The 21,973-nt window shown below is 34.2% G+C and overlaps 1 protein-coding gene across 1 annotated transcript in view; it reads left to right on the forward strand.

Annotated features, from left to right (window-relative positions):
- The window catches only part of LOC149415673 (transmembrane protein 151B-like), a 109,877-nt gene that overhangs the window by 86,840 nt on the left and 1,064 nt on the right, over positions 1-21,973 (forward strand). The window contains exons 6-7 of the mRNA XM_089642411.1: positions 21,207-21,327; positions 21,415-21,883. Coding sequence (XP_089498537.1) covers positions 21,207-21,327; positions 21,415-21,883 — 590 coding nt within the window. The remainder of the gene's footprint in view (positions 1-21,206; positions 21,328-21,414; positions 21,884-21,973) is intronic.

The raw sequence follows: 21,973 nt of genomic DNA on the forward strand, positions 1-21,973 counted from the left end.
TCTCAAATATATAATCAAAAATAATTTCGAACATTCCCTCGTTCTCTCTGACTCTCTCAGTTCCCTCCAAAAACTTAAATCCAGTCCTCTTCTTCATCCTGATGATCACTTTGTATGCCTTATTCGAGAGATGATAGCCTCCATTCAAAGCTCTGGTAAAACTCTAACTCTGATTTGGATTCCTGGACATGTTGGTATCATGGGTAATGATATTGCGGATGCCTTGGCAAAACAAGGAGCGTCCAACCCTGTTGTTACCCTCGTAAACCACATTCCCCTATCTGACATTTTTTCCATCATCAAAGATAGATCCCGCAATGTTTGGGCAGAGTATTGGCACATTGCTAGTCAATCCAAGGGAGCCTGCTATGCCTCAATACAAAGAACTATTCCATCAAAACCGTGGTTTCAGCAATTCCCTCATTTTTCCAAAAAAGAAATTTCTTCTCTCATTCGAATGAGGATCGGACATTGTTCCGTTCCTTCCCATCTTTTTAAAATTCACGTTGTTGACTCCCCAGATTGTACATTCTGTGGTCTAGAAGTGGGAACTTTAGATCACATATTTTTTGGTTGTCCCTCTCTAAATAAATATCCTCTCTTCTATCAAGCCTTATCTAAAATTGCCTCCCCTCCATTCAACATCTCATCTCTTCTAAGTCTGAACTCGACTCCAATTTTCATTATAATTTTGAAATTTGCCCATTTAAATAATATTTAAATTTATTAAAATATAATATAAAATTAATATTTAAATTCACCTTTCATTTCTCAATAATTTTAAATGATGGCCAAGAACACCCTTGAAGGGTGAAAGCCAGAAATAATGTTAAAAAAAAAAGAAAATTTCATAATGATGATGAAACGAATTTCGGATCACGAAACACGCCCACTTCAGGCCGAATTACACCTGCCGAGTGTTCGGCCGAGTCACTCTTATAACTTATTGGAGACAAGCTGACGTGTACTCGGCGTTACTGGGAGTTATTCTCAGAAGATAGTCATATACCATTACGGACATTATTTTCTGTAGGCCTTTATACTTATTATATACCATTCTGTTGTATATTATTTTGATGAATCTCATAAGGTTTATCTTGCGTTAGAATTGTAAGCTCGCGAAAATATTTTATTTACGACTCTATTACAAAACATCGACTTTTCTCTACTTTCTATACATATAATATGCATGTATTATATATATTTATATATATATATAAACCTTCCGGAAAAAAATCTCTAAATGATAGTGAAAACCATATTAAAATCTGTTGCGTAGTTTAGAAGAACTAAGCGCACAAACAGAAAGACGCGGATAGTGACTTTGTTTTATACTATTTAGAGATTAGAGGTCATCATACTGTCCTAAAACGGGAATCTATCCTAGTTGGACAGTCAAAAGCATAAAATGTAATCAATATTATAAAAAATAAATAAGTAAAAAAAAATAATAAAATAAAAAAACGTAGAAGAAACAATGGACAAGTCAGTTCAATTTAAAGTACTGTTAACATGGTTTCGCGATGAAGGAATAAGAGAAAAAATAAGATAGCCTCTCATTAACAATACGTTAATGTTAGCTCAGAGGGTTGGAGCTGGCAACACGGTATCACATTTCACCACAACCTCAGATAACACATCTGCCCTGATGATTGAACACTGCAATGCTGTCCGAAACGTTGGCTAAAAAAGGAGTTAGCGCAACACGGCATAACACCCCAAAAACAAAGAACAAAAATACTTTTGGCCGTGAAAATCATATATTTCAATTCTTTTTTTTACTAACTTACTCGGGCTGATTGCACCATATGAAATGGAGGGGGTTCTTACTCGACCGAGTCATTGAATCACTCGCCCACTACTAGGCCGAGTACTGACTGTACTGATCACATACATCAATCTAACACACGGCCAAATGCACTGTCTCGGCAGGTGTATTTCAGGAATTTGCATTTTTCTTTTATTTTTTTTTATTTTATGATATTAATCTGTTTGCAACGTCGCTATCAGCGTCTGTCTATTTGTGCGCTTAGTTCTTCTAAACTAAGCGACAGATTTTGGTAGGGTTTTCACTGTCATTTATAGAATTTCTTCCGGAAGGTTTATGTATATAAAACATGCATATTATATGTATATAAAGTAGAGAAAAGTTTATGTTTTGCAATCAAGTCGTAAAAATATTTTTTTTCGGGGGCTTACATTGCTAACGCTGGCTAAACTTTATGAGATACATCAACATATTGTACTACGGAATTGTATATCTTTAAAAGGCCTACAGAAAAGTGCCTTGTAGTATATGTCTATCTCCTATGTATAATCCCCAGCAACGCCGGGTAGTAGAATAATAATATTTTGAATAAAATAAATTAATAAAAAAGTTCAATATCAAACGCAGTAAAAAACATAAGGCAGTGGGAACATAGTCATTCTACTCCTTCCCCCTTACTAATAAATAAACGTGTTTTTAATTTTACACAAATGTTAAACAACCATTTACCCGGCTGTTTAACAATTGATTATATAAATATTTAAAACTTGTTTATTAGTAAGGCCGCTTGTCTTTATTACACAACTAGCCGAAGTCCCCGGCGTTTACACATAGTTTTTTTTCTAAATCAGATGCAGACAGTAATTTTTCTCTCATTTTGAAAGTCAAGTTTGCAAAATTCATTCAAGAAGTATCAAAAGTCTGTTTCAAGAGGTGTAAAAGGGGGGTTGACCTTGGAGTTACCTTCCTCTTGTTTAAAAGTGTACAAAAATTCAGCAATTTAGGAATAAAACGTCCTTCTGTGTGGAGCTAATGTAAATAAAAATTGCTCAGAAAGCCAGTATTAACATTTAAATGTACTCTGGTCATCAGCGTTTTGACCTTTTCATTTGGTATTTTATTTTTCCCCGTTCTTCCCCCTGAACACCCATTACCTGAAAATATAAATATGTCGTTTATGACGACAGCTGTCATTGTGAATAGCAAAATAACGACACATTAAAATAACAGATTAGCTGGTGAGAACCTCCAAAAAGCGACCGACCAGTTTTTCCTCAAATTGCGACTGTTTCTGTCCACATATTATTACTTCCATACACTGGCGTGCACAGAGTTTTTAACCAGGGTAAGCGGTGTGAAAAACATAGAATTATTTGACGTGTAACTATACACATACGTGGTAAGTTGTTGTTTTTTTTAATTTAGCTAAACACACATTTCCTTCACTACTACAAGTTTTACATGTTAAATAATATTTAGTTTAGTGTTTTCCGATAAATAACGATTAACAAAGAATAGAAAACGTTTTCGACCTGATAAGTGCATTGAATAAAGTCAATTACTCCAAGTACCATTTAATAGAGGTAGGTCTAGTTCCAATAGAATGATTGCCATTAATGTTGGTTCTACAAGCACTGCCTAAACACTAACAAAAAACTAACACAAACGAGTCATCACTTGAATGCACAAACAGCTCACAACACACATGTACATAATATTCTGCGTAATATGTAGCATTGATTAATCTACTCTTTAGCAAGGCGGTCAGTGGCGCGGGCTTAGCTGCAATTCGCAGCTCAATTTCGCGCGTATTTTTGAAATTTTTTGCAATAATCTTTTTTTTATGTGACACCGCACGAGAGCGAGCGCCCCTGTCAACCCTGAAAGGTGTAAAATGTGGTCAAATTACGGTAATCAATTACAACACCCCAATCGGGGAATATTATTAAAGAAATTAATAGAAATGGGGTGATGGTTCCATGACAACTCAAGACAGTGGCAAATCAACACACTTTTGTGCAAATCACACACAAGTGTTGAAAATAAACTAGCCTGTAAACCTAACCTAACGTAACCCATTTAACCTAATTTATTTTCATTTCTATTTATGACTTTATATCACGTTTTCAAAAGTGTGTAGAATTGCCAATCTCTTGAGTTATCCGGTTACCATACCTATGTATTAAATTTATTGAGAATTATTTTTGTGTTATTATGATATGTTGCGCTTCCTCCTTCTTTAGTCAACATTTTGGACGGCGTTTCAGCGTCCACCATCAGAGTAGAAGTCTGCCATCTGACATCTGCCACGATGATGAAATTTGGTAGTGAAAATCCAAAAGCATGTATGAGTCACACATAAATTTATCTTATTAAGGGGGTATTTCACTATGTCGGGCTAAATATCTGACTAGCTATCCGTTGGCTGGCTTTAAATATCAGAATAACTTCGTTATTCAACGGCGACCGTTTCACCATTGTTTCCGAGCTTCCGGATAGATAACACTCGAAATAGTCTGGCAACATCGCAAAATGTTTGCAGTTACTCCATCTACTGCCACGGCTGTGATGCGTCACAGTCCGCACACCGCGAAGTGTGCATTTTTTTGGTTATGTTATGTTGATTATCAGGTCATTTTAGATAGATTCGTGTCGAATTAATACATTGTTTCTTATTTTGAACACAATCAAATAATTCAGGATGGATCATACAAGCATTCAAATTCATTCAACGAAATTCGACTCACTTCTCCGCTGTCAAACTCGGAATGTTTTGACGCCATCTTTGATTCGAGGAATAGCGCCTAACGTGAGGTTCGAGCACTGATTAGTCAAATCGAACTTTAACCCGAGCGTTGGCGTTATTCAGATATAGTGAAAACGAAAAAATGACTAATCCGCGGATTAGTGCTTAGTCAGAACATAATCAGAGATAGTGAAACACCCCCTAAATCCATCTTTGCTTTACGGATTTTTATTTTTTATTTATTTATGTCTATTCTTGAATACACGTTTTACAAATGATTATAGTGGTTTATATTGTAGTACAGAGAAAAAAGTGCAAAAAAAATGTATAAAAAATAAAGAACATAGGTTGATATAGGTAAAACTGTGTGTGGGTGATATTGTATGTTACGTGAACACCTCACTAGGAGAACCTGTGCTGAAGTGTTAACGTGTTTGTGATTAAGTGTGACAGGTATTTATGTGTTGTGGTAGAAAGTTATTATTTTTTTTTTCACAAACATATTGAAACATGAAAACACACTTTTATATGTGAGTGTATGTATTTTTGGATAATTCTTGAAGAACGTGTATAATATTAAATTTTACTTATTATATTTTGATTATGTTTTGTTCGGAATTATAATCTTTTGAATAAAGTGAATATCTTGATTTTTTATCCAGGCTACGATATGTTTTTTGAGAAAGTTTGTAGATGTGTTTGTAGTCAATAATTTTTTCAAAGTAATGGGCATACTGTTAAAAAGTTTAACAGTAATTACAAACATATTTTTAAAAAACAACCAGTCAGTGGCTGAGTAGGTATCGCGTCGCAAGTTTAATTCCTCGGCCGGCTACATCCTCCATCACGACACAAGCATCATTTTCCAATGACATCTAAATTCTTAATGTAACAAATTCGATGTTTAATGATAATTTCAATTAATAATTTTTATTTTTTAACCAATTTTAATCCATTGTAATGTAAGAAAATTGCAAACATTGTTTATTACCTTTATGTACAAAATTGTAAAAATTCAAATGTACCAAATATAAAAGCCACATGGGCGTTTAAAACGAATAAAGAAAAAATAAATAAGATATATATATAGCTCTGCCGTGAAATCGTTAAAAACGCCATCAAAATCTACAAGTATAGAATGAAAATACACAAACGCATATAAATATTTCGTATTTTGTGAAATAAAATAGCAAATAGCCCGTATTTATATAAAATTTATTTTGACGGTCTTCAACAAATTTGCGGAATTTATTTTCCCGAATTCGCGATGCCCGTTTTTATTAAGGAAGCCCATTTATGCGGGAGGGTTTATATCTTTGAAGATCAAAGTTTGGGGAAATTGTCTTCTAAACATCCCCACAACCCTTCTGACCCCGGATCAAATAGTCCCACGGAACATAAATAGAACAATAATATTTTCAGGACCCGCCGGATCATTATATCGGTAACCCAAACCTATCTCGCGTTTGTTATTCGAGATCTGCTGTGACCTACATACACATACACACGGCGTACAGTCGTACCTGCTTGAAGCCTTTGAAAACAACGCATCGCTGTCAAGAAGTATTAAAAGTGACTGATTCAAAGAATCAAACCTCAAAACAAGAATGATTATTTTGCGATGAAAGTACTTATTCACCGTAATGTACTGTTTTATTATCTTCTTAGTATGAAATACAATTGAGATCGAAGGTATTCATTAAATGCTTTAGTTCGTCAAAGAGTAGTTTATTATGAATGTCTTGCAGGGCATTCGTCCATTATATCAGAGACTGTCAGTTATTCTACGGAAATGAGCTCCCTAGCTAGGGATCGGCTAGCATCGGCTGTACTCGCAACCGTTCGGGTACAACCGACATGCTATCTCTGTTAGATGGTGTACGTACCGCCATCTATGGAAAAAACCTTACAAGTAAATGAACTAGCTAATAATAACTTACACCTTATGTATAAAAATAGGTGAAATGATTATACCGGATTCAAACTCCCGAACTTCAGAATACCGCCCAAGATTCCCAACTGCTCCCCGCCATCTGGAGCCAGTGAGATAAGAGTAAGATATTGTGGACGGAAAGGAGATGGTAAAGAGGTAGATGTGGAAGTACCTCTCTATTCAAATCTTATTACCAAACAGGGTTAAAGCCATTTCAAGCAACATTAAACAATTCTTTTATGAGGACTATATTAAGATTTTCTTACACTGCGACTGAGAACTTAAAAAAGTTTCCTGACTGAACAAGCATTAAAAATGTATAGAGTTCGAGTTTTCATACTGCTTCATCGTGTTTATTTTCTATTTTACTGTGAAGATTATGTATTTCATTAATTAGATAAACAAAAATGATAAATTATTTAAATCTGCCCATCGTTCGGATATTTTTATTATTTTCTCCGAACCTACTTATCTGTGTAGATGTTTCAATTTAATATTCAATATTTTCCCTAACATTTCTCCAAACCTACTTATCTGTGTAGATGTTTCAATTTATTATTCAATCTTTTCCCTAACATTTCTCCAAACCTACTTATCTGTCTAGATGTTTCAATTTATTATAGAATCTTTTCTCTAATATTTCTCCGAACCTACTTATCTGTGTAGATGTTTCAATTTATTATTCAATCTTTTCCTTTATATTTTGTCCCTACTTATCTGTGTAGATGTTTCAATTTATTATTCAATCTTTTCCCTAATATTATGTTCCTACGCTGCCAGCAAACCGTGAAAACAAAATGCCTAATATGTCCTGTTTCTTTACAATCACGTTTTTGTCTACAAAGTATGTTGTAATCTTTGACTATAATGTTTCAAATTAATAGTCTTTGCGGGTGGGGGCCGCAACGAGGGTTGCCAGAAATTGAAAATTATAAAAATTATTTATTTTTATAAAAAAGCAAATCATCGCAATTCTATCGTATTTACAATTTTTAATGTTTTTAGAATGATACATACGTTCGTCATAATATAAGTTATTTAATAACACTATGTATTGAATCCTGTATTTTTTACGTTCTAGCAGGTTTTGGATTCCAAACTTGAATTATAATTATAATACGCTCAACCCAACAGAGAAAAATGAGTATTGCTAATCTATTAAGAATCTTTTCAAATTATTAGCAATCCTGTTAGAAACGTGATTGAAGACCGTTTCCTGAAAAACTTTTAGCACTCGGAATCAATTTCTAATATATCGGAACACATGTTCATGTACCTGCATTTGCCTTGAAAATATGTAATTTATTTATATACTAACGGACCGTGTCCAATTTCAATACATTACATATTAGGTACACGAAGTTAATACAAGGAGAAATGTTACAATACAGAATGATCAAAAAATTGTAGCAAGAAAATAATTATCACCTAGGAGCTAGAATTAGCTTAAAACTATGGTTAAAAATTAGCACCTACTTCAAAAATAATTTTAAAAAAACTTTTTTTATTTTAGTACCTTAGTCGACTGGCGATCCGGAGGTCGGTTCTAATCCCGGCGTGCGCAAGTAAATTTTATTTGATTTATTAAATATACGATTAAATAATTTTAAAAAGTATAAAGTTTGCGGCACGTTCCAGAGTGGAAGATCACTCTGGTGTAAGACCACTATTCAGTATTGAAACGTTGCTTGAAATGGCTTTAGCCGTGTTTGGTGACCAGATCGGAATAGCTAGGTACTTCTCCACCTTCCTATTTCCCATGTTATTTCCTTCCTCACTAATTTCAGCCTCAAAACATATCCTAATTGGGTACATAGTCTCGCTGGCTCCAGATGGTTAAGGGCAGTATTAACAAAAAAATAATAAAAATAAACAAGTTATTGAGATTTTACTAATAATAAAAATACTTTTGACTGTTGGTCTCCCAAACAAAAAATAAATGATATTTTATATAGCTACACAAAACTCGGTGATTAGTGTTAGAAGCTGAATGGATGTAATGGGTGTTTTACACGATGCTTTTCTTCATACCGATTCCCACATGGAAACTATGTTAGAAAACAATAAACATATTTTAGAAACAAATTCATCAAAAATACACGCGAAATTCACAAACAGTATATTTATATAATAAATCAACATATACTAACTAAAGTATTTTTACAAAAATTTGAAATATAAAATATAAAAGACCGGTCGGTGGCCGAGTTGACATCGCGCTTGGGTCCCACTCAGGCGTAGTGTGTTCAATTCCTCGGCTGGCTAAGTCCTCCATCACAACACAAGCAACATTTTCAGCTTACTGTGGTGGTAGTAGGAGATTTTCAAATATTGTCAGGTTATTCGTAACCCGGGAATGTTTGTCTTTCTTTTATAAAATAAAATTAAATGTAAACTTCTCCACTTAATGTATTTCATTAATTTGTATTCTCTTACATACAGTTTAGATATTAAGTACCAGTTACAAACAAAATGTTTGTAATCAGTAACTGCATGGGTTGGTAGTAGTGTTTTGTGAACATCTTACTAGGAGAACCTGTGCTGAAGTGTTCGCGTGTGTCAAAGTAAAAACACAGCATCGTTCTTGAGATTCTTGAGAAAAGAAGGATTCTGCGCTTCCACTATGGCCGTAAAATCGGTATCGTAAAAAATAGGTTAGTAGCAGTTATATCATAATATTACAGACACAGTGTAGTAAAAATTTAGTGAAAAGAAAAGGATATTAATAAGAACAATAATAATATAGTTGCGTAAAACAATGACAGGCAGTAGATAATGTTCGCCATTGTATTATGTCCGAAAATGTGTACCAAATTAAAACGTGTCCATTTTTCATCCAGAATCAATGTGAGAAGAAAACCAATATGAAAACTGGATGAAAAGAAGCGTAGTGTAAACCGCTCATTAATTGCGAGAAGTCTGTCGAACTAGGACGGGTCTGGGTTTCTGTGTCTCGGGTCTTTGGTTCTCCGGGTCTCCGGTCTCCGGGTCTGCCAGGTGAAAGCCGAAAGAGGGCGGGAAGATTGAAGGTGACACCAGCCCTTTATTTTACCGAGTTAAAAATAATGGCGAGGGCTTTTACCCAAACTTTCGCAGACAGCATTAACACATTGCCCCGAAAGAAAAGTGCGTTTGTAGGCGTTAGGTGAAACCCTTCAAATAATGTTAGTGGGATATTGCCGTCCTCGACACGCTGACTCAGAAACTTTGAACGATGTATTCAACAACTACCAAAAATAATTGAGTTTTCAGAAAAAATATGAAAATATTTTTTTCATATTCATAGTGTATTTATTATAAATAAAAAATAAAAGATTTACCACGCAATAAAGAGATAGGGCTCTTGATTTTGGTGGGGGAATTCAAGCTCAAATGACGGCCTCCGTGGTCGAGGAGTAATAATCTCGACTAGCAAGCTGGAGGTCGCGGGTTCAAATCCCGGCGTGCGAAACTAAATTTTATTCGATTGATTTGTGTTACTTCACAAACCACTCATTTAAAATAATATATTGTGTATTTTGGGCACGTACCAGAGTGGAAAATACTCTCAGTAACGCCCTGGTGTAAGACCACCATTTAGAATTGTTGCTTGAAATGGCTTTGGCCGTGTTTGGTGACCAGATCTGAATGGCCAGATACTCTTCCACCTTCATCTTTATCATCTCCTTCCCCTCCCCACTACCTTCAATTTCCCTCAATCGGGGATGCCATAGTCTCACTGAGAGCAGTTGGGACTCTTGTGCGGTTTCACATAAAAATTAAATAAAAACGAAAAAATCTTAACTTAAGCAATAAAATATTGTTGATAATAATAACAAGAAAATATTTATATATACAAAAATTTTTAAACGATTTATCGAAAACAGAAAACTTATAATTTATTAACATAACAATAATGGAATATAATTTTTCTGTTTAAGCTGAAATTCGTGAATATTTACGATAATTTTTAAATATAAAATTTGGAATTTTAATATTATTCTGATATATTTTTAATTGTTAATTATTAACTAAACTGTTTTTCTTTAAAAAATTGGATAATTTAGATTTTTTAGAAATTTTTTCTGTTATAGGTACATTTAATAATGTAAAAAGGGTTTCAGTAGAAAATGAAGTTTTTCTTTATATTACTTTATTAAAAAAATCATTATTAAATCATTGAAATATTTTTAGTTACGTTCTTCTATAAAATACCATTTTTGATTACTTCTGTTTGCAACTATTGCCTGTACGTCGCAACCAATTTTAGATAAATATGCAAAATCTGAAATTGAAGTGTGATTAATTATGTGTTTTGGATTTTTAAAAACGTGGTCTAAATAGCAACAAATTTTTTTTTAATTTTTTACTAAAAATTTAAAAAGCAATGTTTCTCAAAATTATTTGAGAGCTTAATTTTATCGACCTTCAGAGCAAAGAAGATTTGAGTTACAGTCGTACAAATTACAGAATTCTTACCATAGGAATATTAGAAGTAGAAACACGTAGGTACAAATGATATTTTTTTCATAAAACAATTTTTCAAATTAATAACAGCTTTCGTTTTCCACTAGTTGCTTATCAAAATCTGTACAGGTTTCCATAAAGACGGGACAATACCCTGAAATAAAATAGGAATCTTAACGTCGCGTCGCGACGTAAGTGAAGACGCCATGTACAAAAATATGCGACGCTCGGCCCTGCGTATTGGACAGACCTACGGATGAATTTTCTATAGCAAATCTCTAAAATAAAGTGGGTATCGTAATGACCTAAGTGAAGAAGTAGTGTTAAAAAAATTTCGGCGCGCTGTCCGGCACAATGGACGGACCTAGGGTCGAATTTGACCTAGCAGGCCAAGAAAGTGATATTTCCGTAGGGTTTATTTTAATTATTTCTGATGAACGTACTACTAAAATCTCAAATGCTTCTAGAGGGATCCCTCAGGAGTAACTAATTCATCGTATAGAACAGAGGTTTCCAAACTTTTTTGCCCCGTAGACCACATCACGTAGACTTTTCCTAAAACTATTAACGTCCCATGTGATAATCATTTATTTTTTTTGTAAAAATATTCCCTTCCCTTGCCTGTCCAATAACCGGGTGGCGGTTGCTCTGTCTTTACATTGTGCAGACAGGGGCACCCTTGTGAGGTATTACACCAAATGTAGCTGGCCCTACAGAACTGCCCCTTAAGTTCTTTTTCAGTGCTTATTCCGGTCAGTTTTTCTAGTCACATGATATCCGATTCTTCAACGTTGCATTTCCATAGTCAAAATGTCCTCAAACTTAGTTTATTACCCTGGACGTTTTTCAAAAACAAGTTGGGGAACTAGGAAAATTCGCGGCTTCCAATGTGCAATGTTTTGCTTGAATATATTAATTCTGACGAGAAAAGGAACGTAGACTCTATTTATATACCTTAATTAACAACTTTACGAAATATAAAAATACAAATATCAAATAAGTCATTTCTCAGTCTATTATATTTGTGTTAGGTCTATTGTGTCATTTACGGAACTCCTAAATGTTGACATGAGGTAAATAGGGGTCCGTTCGTATGTACCCCCATTTGAATCTCGTGGACCCCCAAATTTTTTTCTCGCTGACATTGACCCAGCATACCGATATTGACCCCTGGGGGTCCATATAGACCCATATAGATAAAATTTCAAACCGTTTTACAACAAATATTTGAATGGTCAAGTAGTGTTTTTATTACTCTTAAATATGAATAATTTACATCTATCTGAGCCTTGAGAAAACCTCAATTATTCGAGTCTTTTGTCGCCTTTAAAGTCAATGTTTGCAATTTCTCGAAAGCTTGATTTTCTAGACATTCTTTGAAACACAAACACACATTTTCATAGTTGTGGAATCTTCAATTATACGTAACACGTAAATTTGTCATGAGAAACAACTTTTACCTCATTCTCATGAATAAAATTACCCGAGGTATTAATATATGTACTAAATTCTCCCTATTAAGGAAATAACACAAACAGTGGGTGCCCGGAAAATGTACGGTAAAATATTTGTGGGTCGGAGTTGAAATACAAAACAGGAGAAAGATTAAATCTTATTATCTCTCTGACCACGTATTTTGAATATTAATTAAATTGCATTGTTGCGGTTCGCATAGTTACATCGCCTTGAGATAAACATTAATTAAATATAAAATAATTCACAAGTGTAACTTCTATCTATAAATTATGATGCTCCTTTAAGCTTTCGTACATTTTTGGTATAAAACATTCCCTTACACAAATTATATTCATTTTATCGATATTGTTGGTGATATTAAGGAATTTCTGGACGTAAATGAGATATATTTCAGTAAAGTATTTATAGTTTTAAGAAGTAGGCAATAAAAAAGAAGGCATGAAAATCAACAAAGCTTTCAATTATATTTATTTATAACATTGACAACTGTGTAGCATTTTTTATACACGGTGTCCGGAAACTGGTAGTATAATCGGGAAACTGGGGGTTTCAAGCTTTTGAAGCACATTAAAAAACATTAAACAGATGATATTAATTCCCTTGCGACCGATTTTGTTTTCAAATTCAATCTAAAAAATTCCAACTTCGCACTCTATTTGCTCAAAAACGAAAGCTCAAATCAAAAAAGTAAAACAACCAAATCTATTTTTTTATTTTTTATATATACAATAATATTATTATTGGGTTTATAAAAACAGTTTATTTTTAAACAAGTTCTGCTGTGTAACCAAATCTACTCCAAATATGACGCAGATTCACCAGATTCCCACCCTTGAATGAATACTGAACACTGAAAATAACTTTGTAAATAAATGTGACAGAATGCAAACGAATGAGTGATAGTATTTACTAATTAGTTGTATATTTAGAAGAAAGTGGAATTTTAACTATTCGTGGAAATCCGTTTTGAAATTATCGAAAACATGGTTTGTTTTAAAAAAAACTTATTTTTAAAACAAATGACTCCTGTCAACTGTGAATGGGATATAAAAATCGATGAATTTTTTTAAAACGATTTTAATTCTTGTGTACAAAGGAATCGTATAAAGAAGAAGTTCTGAATCGCTTGCGCAAACTATTCCTTTGGAAATTTCTTTTTATTTTATGTATGCCTTCTCTGACGTCTTTGGAATAAATTATCTACGATTTTCCGATAAACATTCTGCAGAAAAGGGAATTTTTAGTGAATAAAATCGTGGCCCGTGCGATTAATTCAAAACATCATTCAATTTTCTAAAACATTCCCAAGTTTGTTATTAAAATGTTTCGAGACAAATAAGCGCCTTTAATCTGAGTAAACTGATTTTTTTAAAGTACAGTGGAATTACGAAAAGTATTAGGTTTCCAATCTCATTGGACGAAAATGTAAAAAATTATCTACCATGAACCAGAATAAAAGGATTCAATGGAAAGAACGTTGAGGAATTATTTGAAAACGAGAATCCTTAAAATTTTTAAAAAAATGTATAAAGGTCAGCCAACACAAAATAAAATAACAGTAAAAATGCAATTAGACCAGATGATGGGTTTAAAGATTTTTCGACATAAGTGGAGCAGATTTTTAAAAAATCGTGTTAATATTGCAAGTTAAAGCTCTGCTACAGTTGTCGTCAAAGTTGTTAGTTTTCTTAGTAAATTTGGTCTGATAATTTTCATTTTAGGTTACTATTCAAAAGGTACCATGTTTTCACCTGAAACCCGTAGATTTGGAAATGATACAATTTTTTTCACACACTCGAGAACAATACACTATATGAAAATAAAATACTTTGTGTACACCACTATTTAATCAAAAATGATGGGCACGTTTCGAAACCAATATTACGTTTATTCTGACGAAGAAACCAAAAAGTCTTTCTCGCCCGGACATGCTCGCCCATGAATACTAGGCTATACAATTATACAAGCCTGTTTACTTTATTATATATGCTTACACACTGTACGGAGAAAAATTAAAAATTGCTAATTTATTAAATATCTCATCAAATTATTGGTAATCTGGTTAAAAACTAAATTGCAGTTTCCTGATTTAGTAAATTCCTAACATTGATAATATACAATGACGAAATGATGAAATCTGAAATTATAAACACGTGTTCCGACATTGTGATAATTCGTTCTTATTTTAATAAAAGTTTATTGGGAAACCTATCAATTCGTTTGTTAAGGGCCTGCAATCCTGTTTTTTACCGGATTACGAATAATTTGAATATATTCTTAATAAATTAGCAATATGCAATAATAGTTATTCTTCTCCGTGTGTTATAGAGAAGTTTAATCGTAACACAAGACATCTAAAGCTGCGTGTACATTTGCGAATTGAGCCACGAATTATGAGAAAGGAACGAAGCAAGACCACAGCCAATCTCTGCACTACATCCAACTATAAAATTCCTACCTTTTCAGAGTACTGCCTTTGCCATCAAGCTTATCAAAATCTTAGTCAGAAACATATTATCCGAGTTCACAGTTATTTTAAATACATTTACGTAAAACCGTTATATTTCACGTCCAATGTTAAATTAATTTATAAGTCCAATGGTAAATTCAAAGGACTCACCGTGGCCCATATAATAGTCGCACGAAGTGAAAGGGGCAAAGCGCGTACTTTATGTACGATAACAACGCAGCCCGCACAAAGGTTCTAATTACCCACACATCTCTCCCCTTGAAGTCCGCCCCTGCTTATCAAACACATTTCCTACATCACTCCTACATTTGACAAGTTAATCCCATTACTTGCCGACTGGGGAAACTATTAGAAGGTGAACCAAGCAAAGCGACCACCCTAAGCGAAAAACATTTTATTCGAATTATTATTATTATTTGTGTTGGTTTTGTGCTTCCGATATTATTATTTTCAATTTCACTGAGAGCTTGTTTGTAACAGAACTATCGTTTCATGTTTTCGTGCCTCCTGTTTTTTTTGTTGCTATATTTTAATCTAGTAACCTACTAGAGAGAATAATAATCAATAAAAATAATATGTCTATAAAATAATATTTTAAATGTTAAAACATCCACTAAACCGTGTTGGTACTACTATTATTTGTTCAATTTATTAGGATATCATCTTAGTTAGAATGTACCTACTGATATTTTTCAGCTAAATTCGGTTACTGAATTAAAGCATGCAATCGAAACAATTAGATAATTTTTGAAGGATAATAACGGAGAGAAAGGCCCCGAGTAACAAAAATCATAATCAAATACGTTCAAATTTGAAACAATCATGCTTAATAAGTTTTTAACACTGTTATTATATCATTCCTTCGGTAAATCCTTAGATCAGTTTCTTATCATAAGGAGCAAAATATTTTAATAATCCTATGATATCTGATTGCCTCCGTGGTTTAGGACGTCGCGGATTAAAATCCTGGCGTGTGCAAGTAAATTTTATTTGATTAGTTAGCGTTATTTCACAATTTACTCATTTTAAATAGAATATTTGCAGCACGTTCCAGAGTGGAAGATACTGGCAGTATCCCCTTGGTGTTAGACCACCATTCAGAATTGAAATTTGTTTTTTTTACATTAGCTCCCCACAGGAAGCCCTGGGGATAATAATTCCCCTCATAGGACTATGTCACCTTCGGGAATGCTGTGTGGAGGGTCTTTTTAGGACAGTTCTGGGAAGTAAAGGTACGAAGCTATAATGGGGTCAGTGAGTCCAGGAGTGACGGACGTAAGAATCCATCCCGTTCTCATCTCCGAGAGAGTTGGAGAGGTCAAAAGGTCTTCCTCAACCAGTCTCTCGATCCGGTAGTCGGTGGACACACACTTCCACAAATAGACTTGGCACTTGGGTGCCGCTTGAACTAAACGAAACCCAAAAAAGTGAATCATTGATGACAATGTTAGAGGCTAGAACCCCGGCAAAGCTGAGGTCCTGGGTTCAATGTTACAGGCTAGATCCCCGGCAAGGCTGAGATCCTGGGTTCAATGTTAGAAGCTAGAGCACCGGCAAGGCTGAGGTCCTGGGTTCAATGTTAGAAGCTAGAGCACCGGCAAGGCTGAGGTCCTGGGTTCAATGTTAGAAGCTAGAGCACCGGCAAGGCTGAGGTCCTGGGTTCAATGTTAGAAGCTAGAGCACCGGCAAGGCTGAGGTCCTGGGTTCAATGTTAGAAGCTAGAGCACCGGCAAGGCTGAGGTCCTGGGTTCAATGTTAGAAGCTAGAGCACCGGCAAGGCTGAGGTCCTGGGTTCAATGTTAGAGGCTAGAGCCCCGGCAAGGCTTAGGTCCTGGGTTCAATATTAGAGACTAGAACCCCGGCAAGGCTGATGAAATAGGTTCAATGTTAGAAGCTAGATCCCCGGCAATTCTGATGTCCTGGGTTCAATGTTAGAGGGTACTTACTTTTCACCACTATTTACACCAACGATTTGTACTGTAAATTTTATGGTTCATTTTATCTTTTGTCAAAATAAATTATTATTAGTACTTTATTGAGTAAGCGTTGCAAATTCCTGTTTTAATTCGACCGTTTTGCCATTTTCATTGAATACAAGTTTCTTTGGACAAATTGTATAATTCTTTATTTGAAATTTAAAAAATATTACATAAAATACTATACGGTTATTAGGTACATAGGTTTTTAAATACCTACTATAAGTTTTTTCCGTAAGTCTAAACTTAAACTTTAGGGTGGGAATGGGAATTTGAGTGGGAATGTTGGTTTTGATTTATTAAATAAGAGAAAAGTATTCACATAATTTTTTGAACGCGATGTATACTGTTCACAGAACTAGTAGTATTGAATTAACTAAAGTTACGTTATTTATGTACACCGTGATGTAATGTTATCATAACTTTAAAGAAAATATCTCCGAAAACAGACAAGGGATAAAAGAATTCGCCGCTATACCGCGCTGTGCTGTCGACAAAGTTTACGTAGGCCAAATTTAACTTGGCTGATCATTCTTTGCCAAACTATTATCACTACGCACTGGAATATAAATTATTGTTATCAATCACTCAACTTTGACTGTTGACATTGTCTTTATGGTAAGTGACTCTATTTACTGAAATTTTCCGCGTAATTTCAAAACCTAAAAGTTTGTAATCACTCTGAATTTGTGTACTTAAGTAATTGAAAAGTTTTTTTTGTAATTTTTTGAAATAGTGTAGGTAGATAGGGACTTTTATTATTATTTAATTAGGCAGCAATCTGTTGATGAGCTAGTATTTGATTGCACAGTAAGTTGAACGGTAATTGAGTATTTTTAATTTAAAAATAAGTTAGTCCTTTCTTCTCTTCAACTAAGAATCTAATCTAGCTTTAAATTTGTTTTGATGTGGAAGTTTGTTCCATGCATCCACTTATAATGAAGGAGGTGTTTTCTTGGATTGAATGAGGTGTTTTGTTAAATTTTTTTAGTGTCCACGGAAATTTATATTTTGGATGAGGGTGAACATTCCTTGAATGCCAAGGCAACTATAATTTCCAGATAAAATTTTGAAAGACTCAAGTCAAGTCAATCCCTTTTTTAACGTTTACAATTCGGGAGGCGGGTATTTGTACCGCCTTCCCGGGACCAATTAATTGGATAAATAACACCGGTTACTTAGGAAGGGTGCCCGTGTTTATTGGGTCAGGTGTGTGCGGTTTCCAGCTGGTATCTCTCGACCCATCGCCTTGCACGGCAGCGAGAGAGATGGATTTATACCCCTAGATTCCTACCCACCCCTCATACCTTTTTCCTTCCCAGAACTTCCTATCTTTCCTTTCCTTAAAAAATCCCTCCACACAGCATCCCCAAAGATGATATAGGCCCTGAAGGAAACTATTTTTCTCAGGGCATCCTAAAAGCATACTTCAGAAAAGGTCACATATGTATGTTTTATTTAACATGTCCGGTGTTAGTTCAAGGACGGCTTTCCTGTTAAATACGTTATTGAATTTGCTCTTCTGACAATCCCAGCGATATGCGGTTCCCGTTTTAAATCTTGTAATGTGGTCCTCGTAACTCCTAGGTCTTGTTTATTTATTTATTTCATTTAAACGCCCACAGGGCTTTTACATACAATGCATTTTTTTAATACAATAAAATAAAGCGTTTACATAATATATAAGAATATACAGATTACATGAAATATAAGATTTAACAATGTATAGGTTAACAAAATATAGGTAACATGAAACATGAGAGTTTACGAAACATAGGTAACATGGAATTTAAGTAAGTGAAATAAAAACAGATGATCTGCCAATATCCTCCAAATCAATTGAATAAAGAAGTGTGAAATTGTTGTTCACATTAGCCTTTAAACTATGTAACTTAATTAACAATCTCTTTTACGCTAGATTAGGAAAAGAATCGACAAAAGGTTTAATAAAAAAACATTTATATTAATGTAAACATTCCATTAAACTGAGTTTAAATTTTGACACTGATTGGCAGCGGTATCTAAACATAGATTGAACTATACTTATTGCCAAGTCTGTGTAATCACGTGTAAGCACTTTGCCAATCAATAATAGAATATGGAATTATTGCTTGGGGAGGAGCAACAAACTCGGCTATCAATTACATAGAAACCGCACAGAAAACGATCTTAAAGGTAATACTAAAAAAACATAAGCTGACTGATACAGACCAAATATTCAACAGCTGTGACGTACTAGATATACGCTAATTATACGTTAAATCACTACTAAACTACACATTTGACAAAAAAAAAAATTTCAACATACACAAAATAATACTAACAGACCATTTAGACAAGCGTACAAAGAAAACATAAAAACTCCGACAGTAAATTCAAGCTTTGGACAAAGACACTACCAATACCATGCTATATAAGCTTTCAACAGTGTAAAACTTCAAATTAAAATTGAGGAAGATAAAAATAAATTTACACACAAAATTACAAAATGGATTAAAGAACAAAAAAGACAATTTTACAAAAATTTCATAGCATAAATTAAAAATAAAACCTACACGTAACACACAAAACCAATATAAACACACATCACTCACAAACACAGAAGATTAAATTTTAAATGTATTATTTTCTCTTTAAATGTATTATGTAGATTATATTTTCATATTATAAAATGAAGGCCTCAGCACGGGCAAGCCACCCAGTGAGGCCAACATTACTGGAAAACTTTGAAATGTAAAAAATATTGTACCAAATATAAAAACAAATGTTTGGAAAATCGTTTACGAAATAATTGTTAGCAAATTTTGGAACATTATACAAGGCGTTCAGTCGAGTGTCCGTGTAGGTACTCGCAACGAAATAACGCTTGTTAAATCAATAGCGTCCAGTCTGCCATTCGATATTTAGAATAGACATACCATATCAGTCACTGTGCGCCTTGATGATAAGTCGGTTAAGTTTAGCATGTTCCAAAAAAATATATAATTAAGATCTTCGATTGGAATTCCTATTTTAAAATTAATGAATCTCAGGAACTTATTGGTTGGTCGTTGGTCCCTTAGTTGGTGAATCTTATAAAATGGAGCCCAGATTGTTGAATTATACTCTAGATTACTTCTCACCAAATCAGTGAATAGCAATTTAAAGGAGTTCATTCATTTAAAATCATTAACCGCTCTCAAAATAAACCCTAAGCATTTCATGGCTTTGTTATTTATTTCATCTATATGAGGAATAAAAGATAATGTACTGTCAAAAATAATACCAAGGTTGATTGCAATATGGGATTTTTGATTCGGCCAAAAGTGATTATTTGACATTTTTCGATGTTAAGAAACAGTTCATTACGGGTGCACCACTCTTGTAGCCTCATAAGATTTAATTGTAAAACGTAATAGTCATAGAGATTAGTAATAGTTTTGTAAATTTTGAGATCGTCTGCCAATAGGAGTATCATAACTCCATCAAAAACGGTAGTTATATCGTTGATAAACAAGGAAAACAATAATGTACCTAAATGTGACCCCTGTGGAACGCCGATGAAAATTTCAAATTGGTGTGAATAGTGTTAGTTGAGTTTGACTGATATTTTTTTAACCTCACTGCTTCAAGTGCTCCATTAAGTTTTTTTGTAAGTTTAGGGTTAGTTTTACCAATATGTAGGATAGTGCATTTTACAACATTGAGTTTTAGAAGCCAATCCTTTGTCCATCGGTATATTTCATCATAATTCGTTTTGCGGTTGGTCGTGATGTATATGTGTGGGTCGGCCAAGAATTTCGCATCATCTACGAAACCGCTGGAGTATTTATGCATGGATGTACAAAATAAACAGAACTGATCCTTGAAGGACACCACTGGTCACATGTCGCTCAGTTGACAGTAATTTTCTCTCCATTACATTGATCCATTTGAGAAGTCATTTTGATAGCTATTTAAAGGATGTATTTGAATTTATTTATTGTTATTAAGTTTAATTTGTAGAACTCCATTTTATTTTTTTATTTTTTATATATACAATAATATTATTATTGGGTTTATAAAAACAGTTTATTTTTAAACAAGTTCTGCTGTGTAATTATTATTACGCGTGACAGCTGTTTCGCCCTCTGAAGTTTGATAATGTTTGATAATGCCTTCAGAGGGCCTCTCAGTTTGATAACCTCTCAGTTTGATAATGCCTTCAGAGGGCGAAACAGCTGTCACGCGTAATAATAATTACACAGCAGAACTTGTTTAAAAATAAACTGTTTTTATAAACCCAATAATAATATTATTGTATATATAAAAAATAAAAAAATAAAATAAAAAAAAAAAAATAAAAAAAAAGATGTATTTGAATGTAGGCTAAAACTATGGCTCTTATTAAATAATCTAATTTTACTTAACAGGGACACAGACAGGATGCCGTGGTACTCCAGCCAAACTCTCTTCTGGGTCCTGTCCTGTCTTTTGCTCTCCTGGCCATTGAGGATTCTCATAGAGTGCAACACTGCCTATGTTCACTATACGGTAAAAAAAAAATTTTTTAACTTCGCAACATTCCTATTAACTTTTTTTATTTGCGAGTGTTATATATCCTGATATTTTTTGTTCTAGGTGACAAAAATCTTTGGTGTTAACTACGACCTGGAGACAAGCAGGAGGTTGGATCTAGAGACCCACATGTCCCAGTATACCCCCACTGCTCCCACACACTTCCCGCGCCATCCCCCCGCCACCTCCATCCTTTCCTCTCAATCTGCCATATTAGCCAACAACATGGAGTCAGCTAGCAGTTCCACTCAGCACATCAACATCCTGGCTCTCGCGAGAAACAGGAATGGTCTGGAACAAGGAGAAGTCATGTCGCATACTAGTACCATCGACAGCCTCGAACTCTTCGCAACAATAAGAGAAAACTGTGTCCTCGTTCCTTCCTACTCCGAAGCTCTTCTCCTTTCTTCGCTTCAAATGAGTACTGGAGATATTCCAGCGGTAGTTAAAGATGCCATTAACAACTTGAGTGATGCACAAAATTCACCACAGAGAAATAGCTCTCATCGTGAAAACCTGCCTGCGGTGCTTAGTAATATTAATGAAAATAGTAACAGCGAGCTTGAAAACGTTATTCATAAGTGTCTAATAAAGAGTTTGAAATCCACGCAACACCTTAGCC

This window comes from Hesperophylax consimilis, chromosome 18 (genome assembly GCF_061612785.1).
Source record: "Hesperophylax consimilis isolate HC1 chromosome 18, BYU_Hcon_1.0, whole genome shotgun sequence".
Lineage (NCBI taxonomy): Eukaryota > Metazoa > Arthropoda > Insecta > Trichoptera > Limnephilidae > Hesperophylax > Hesperophylax consimilis.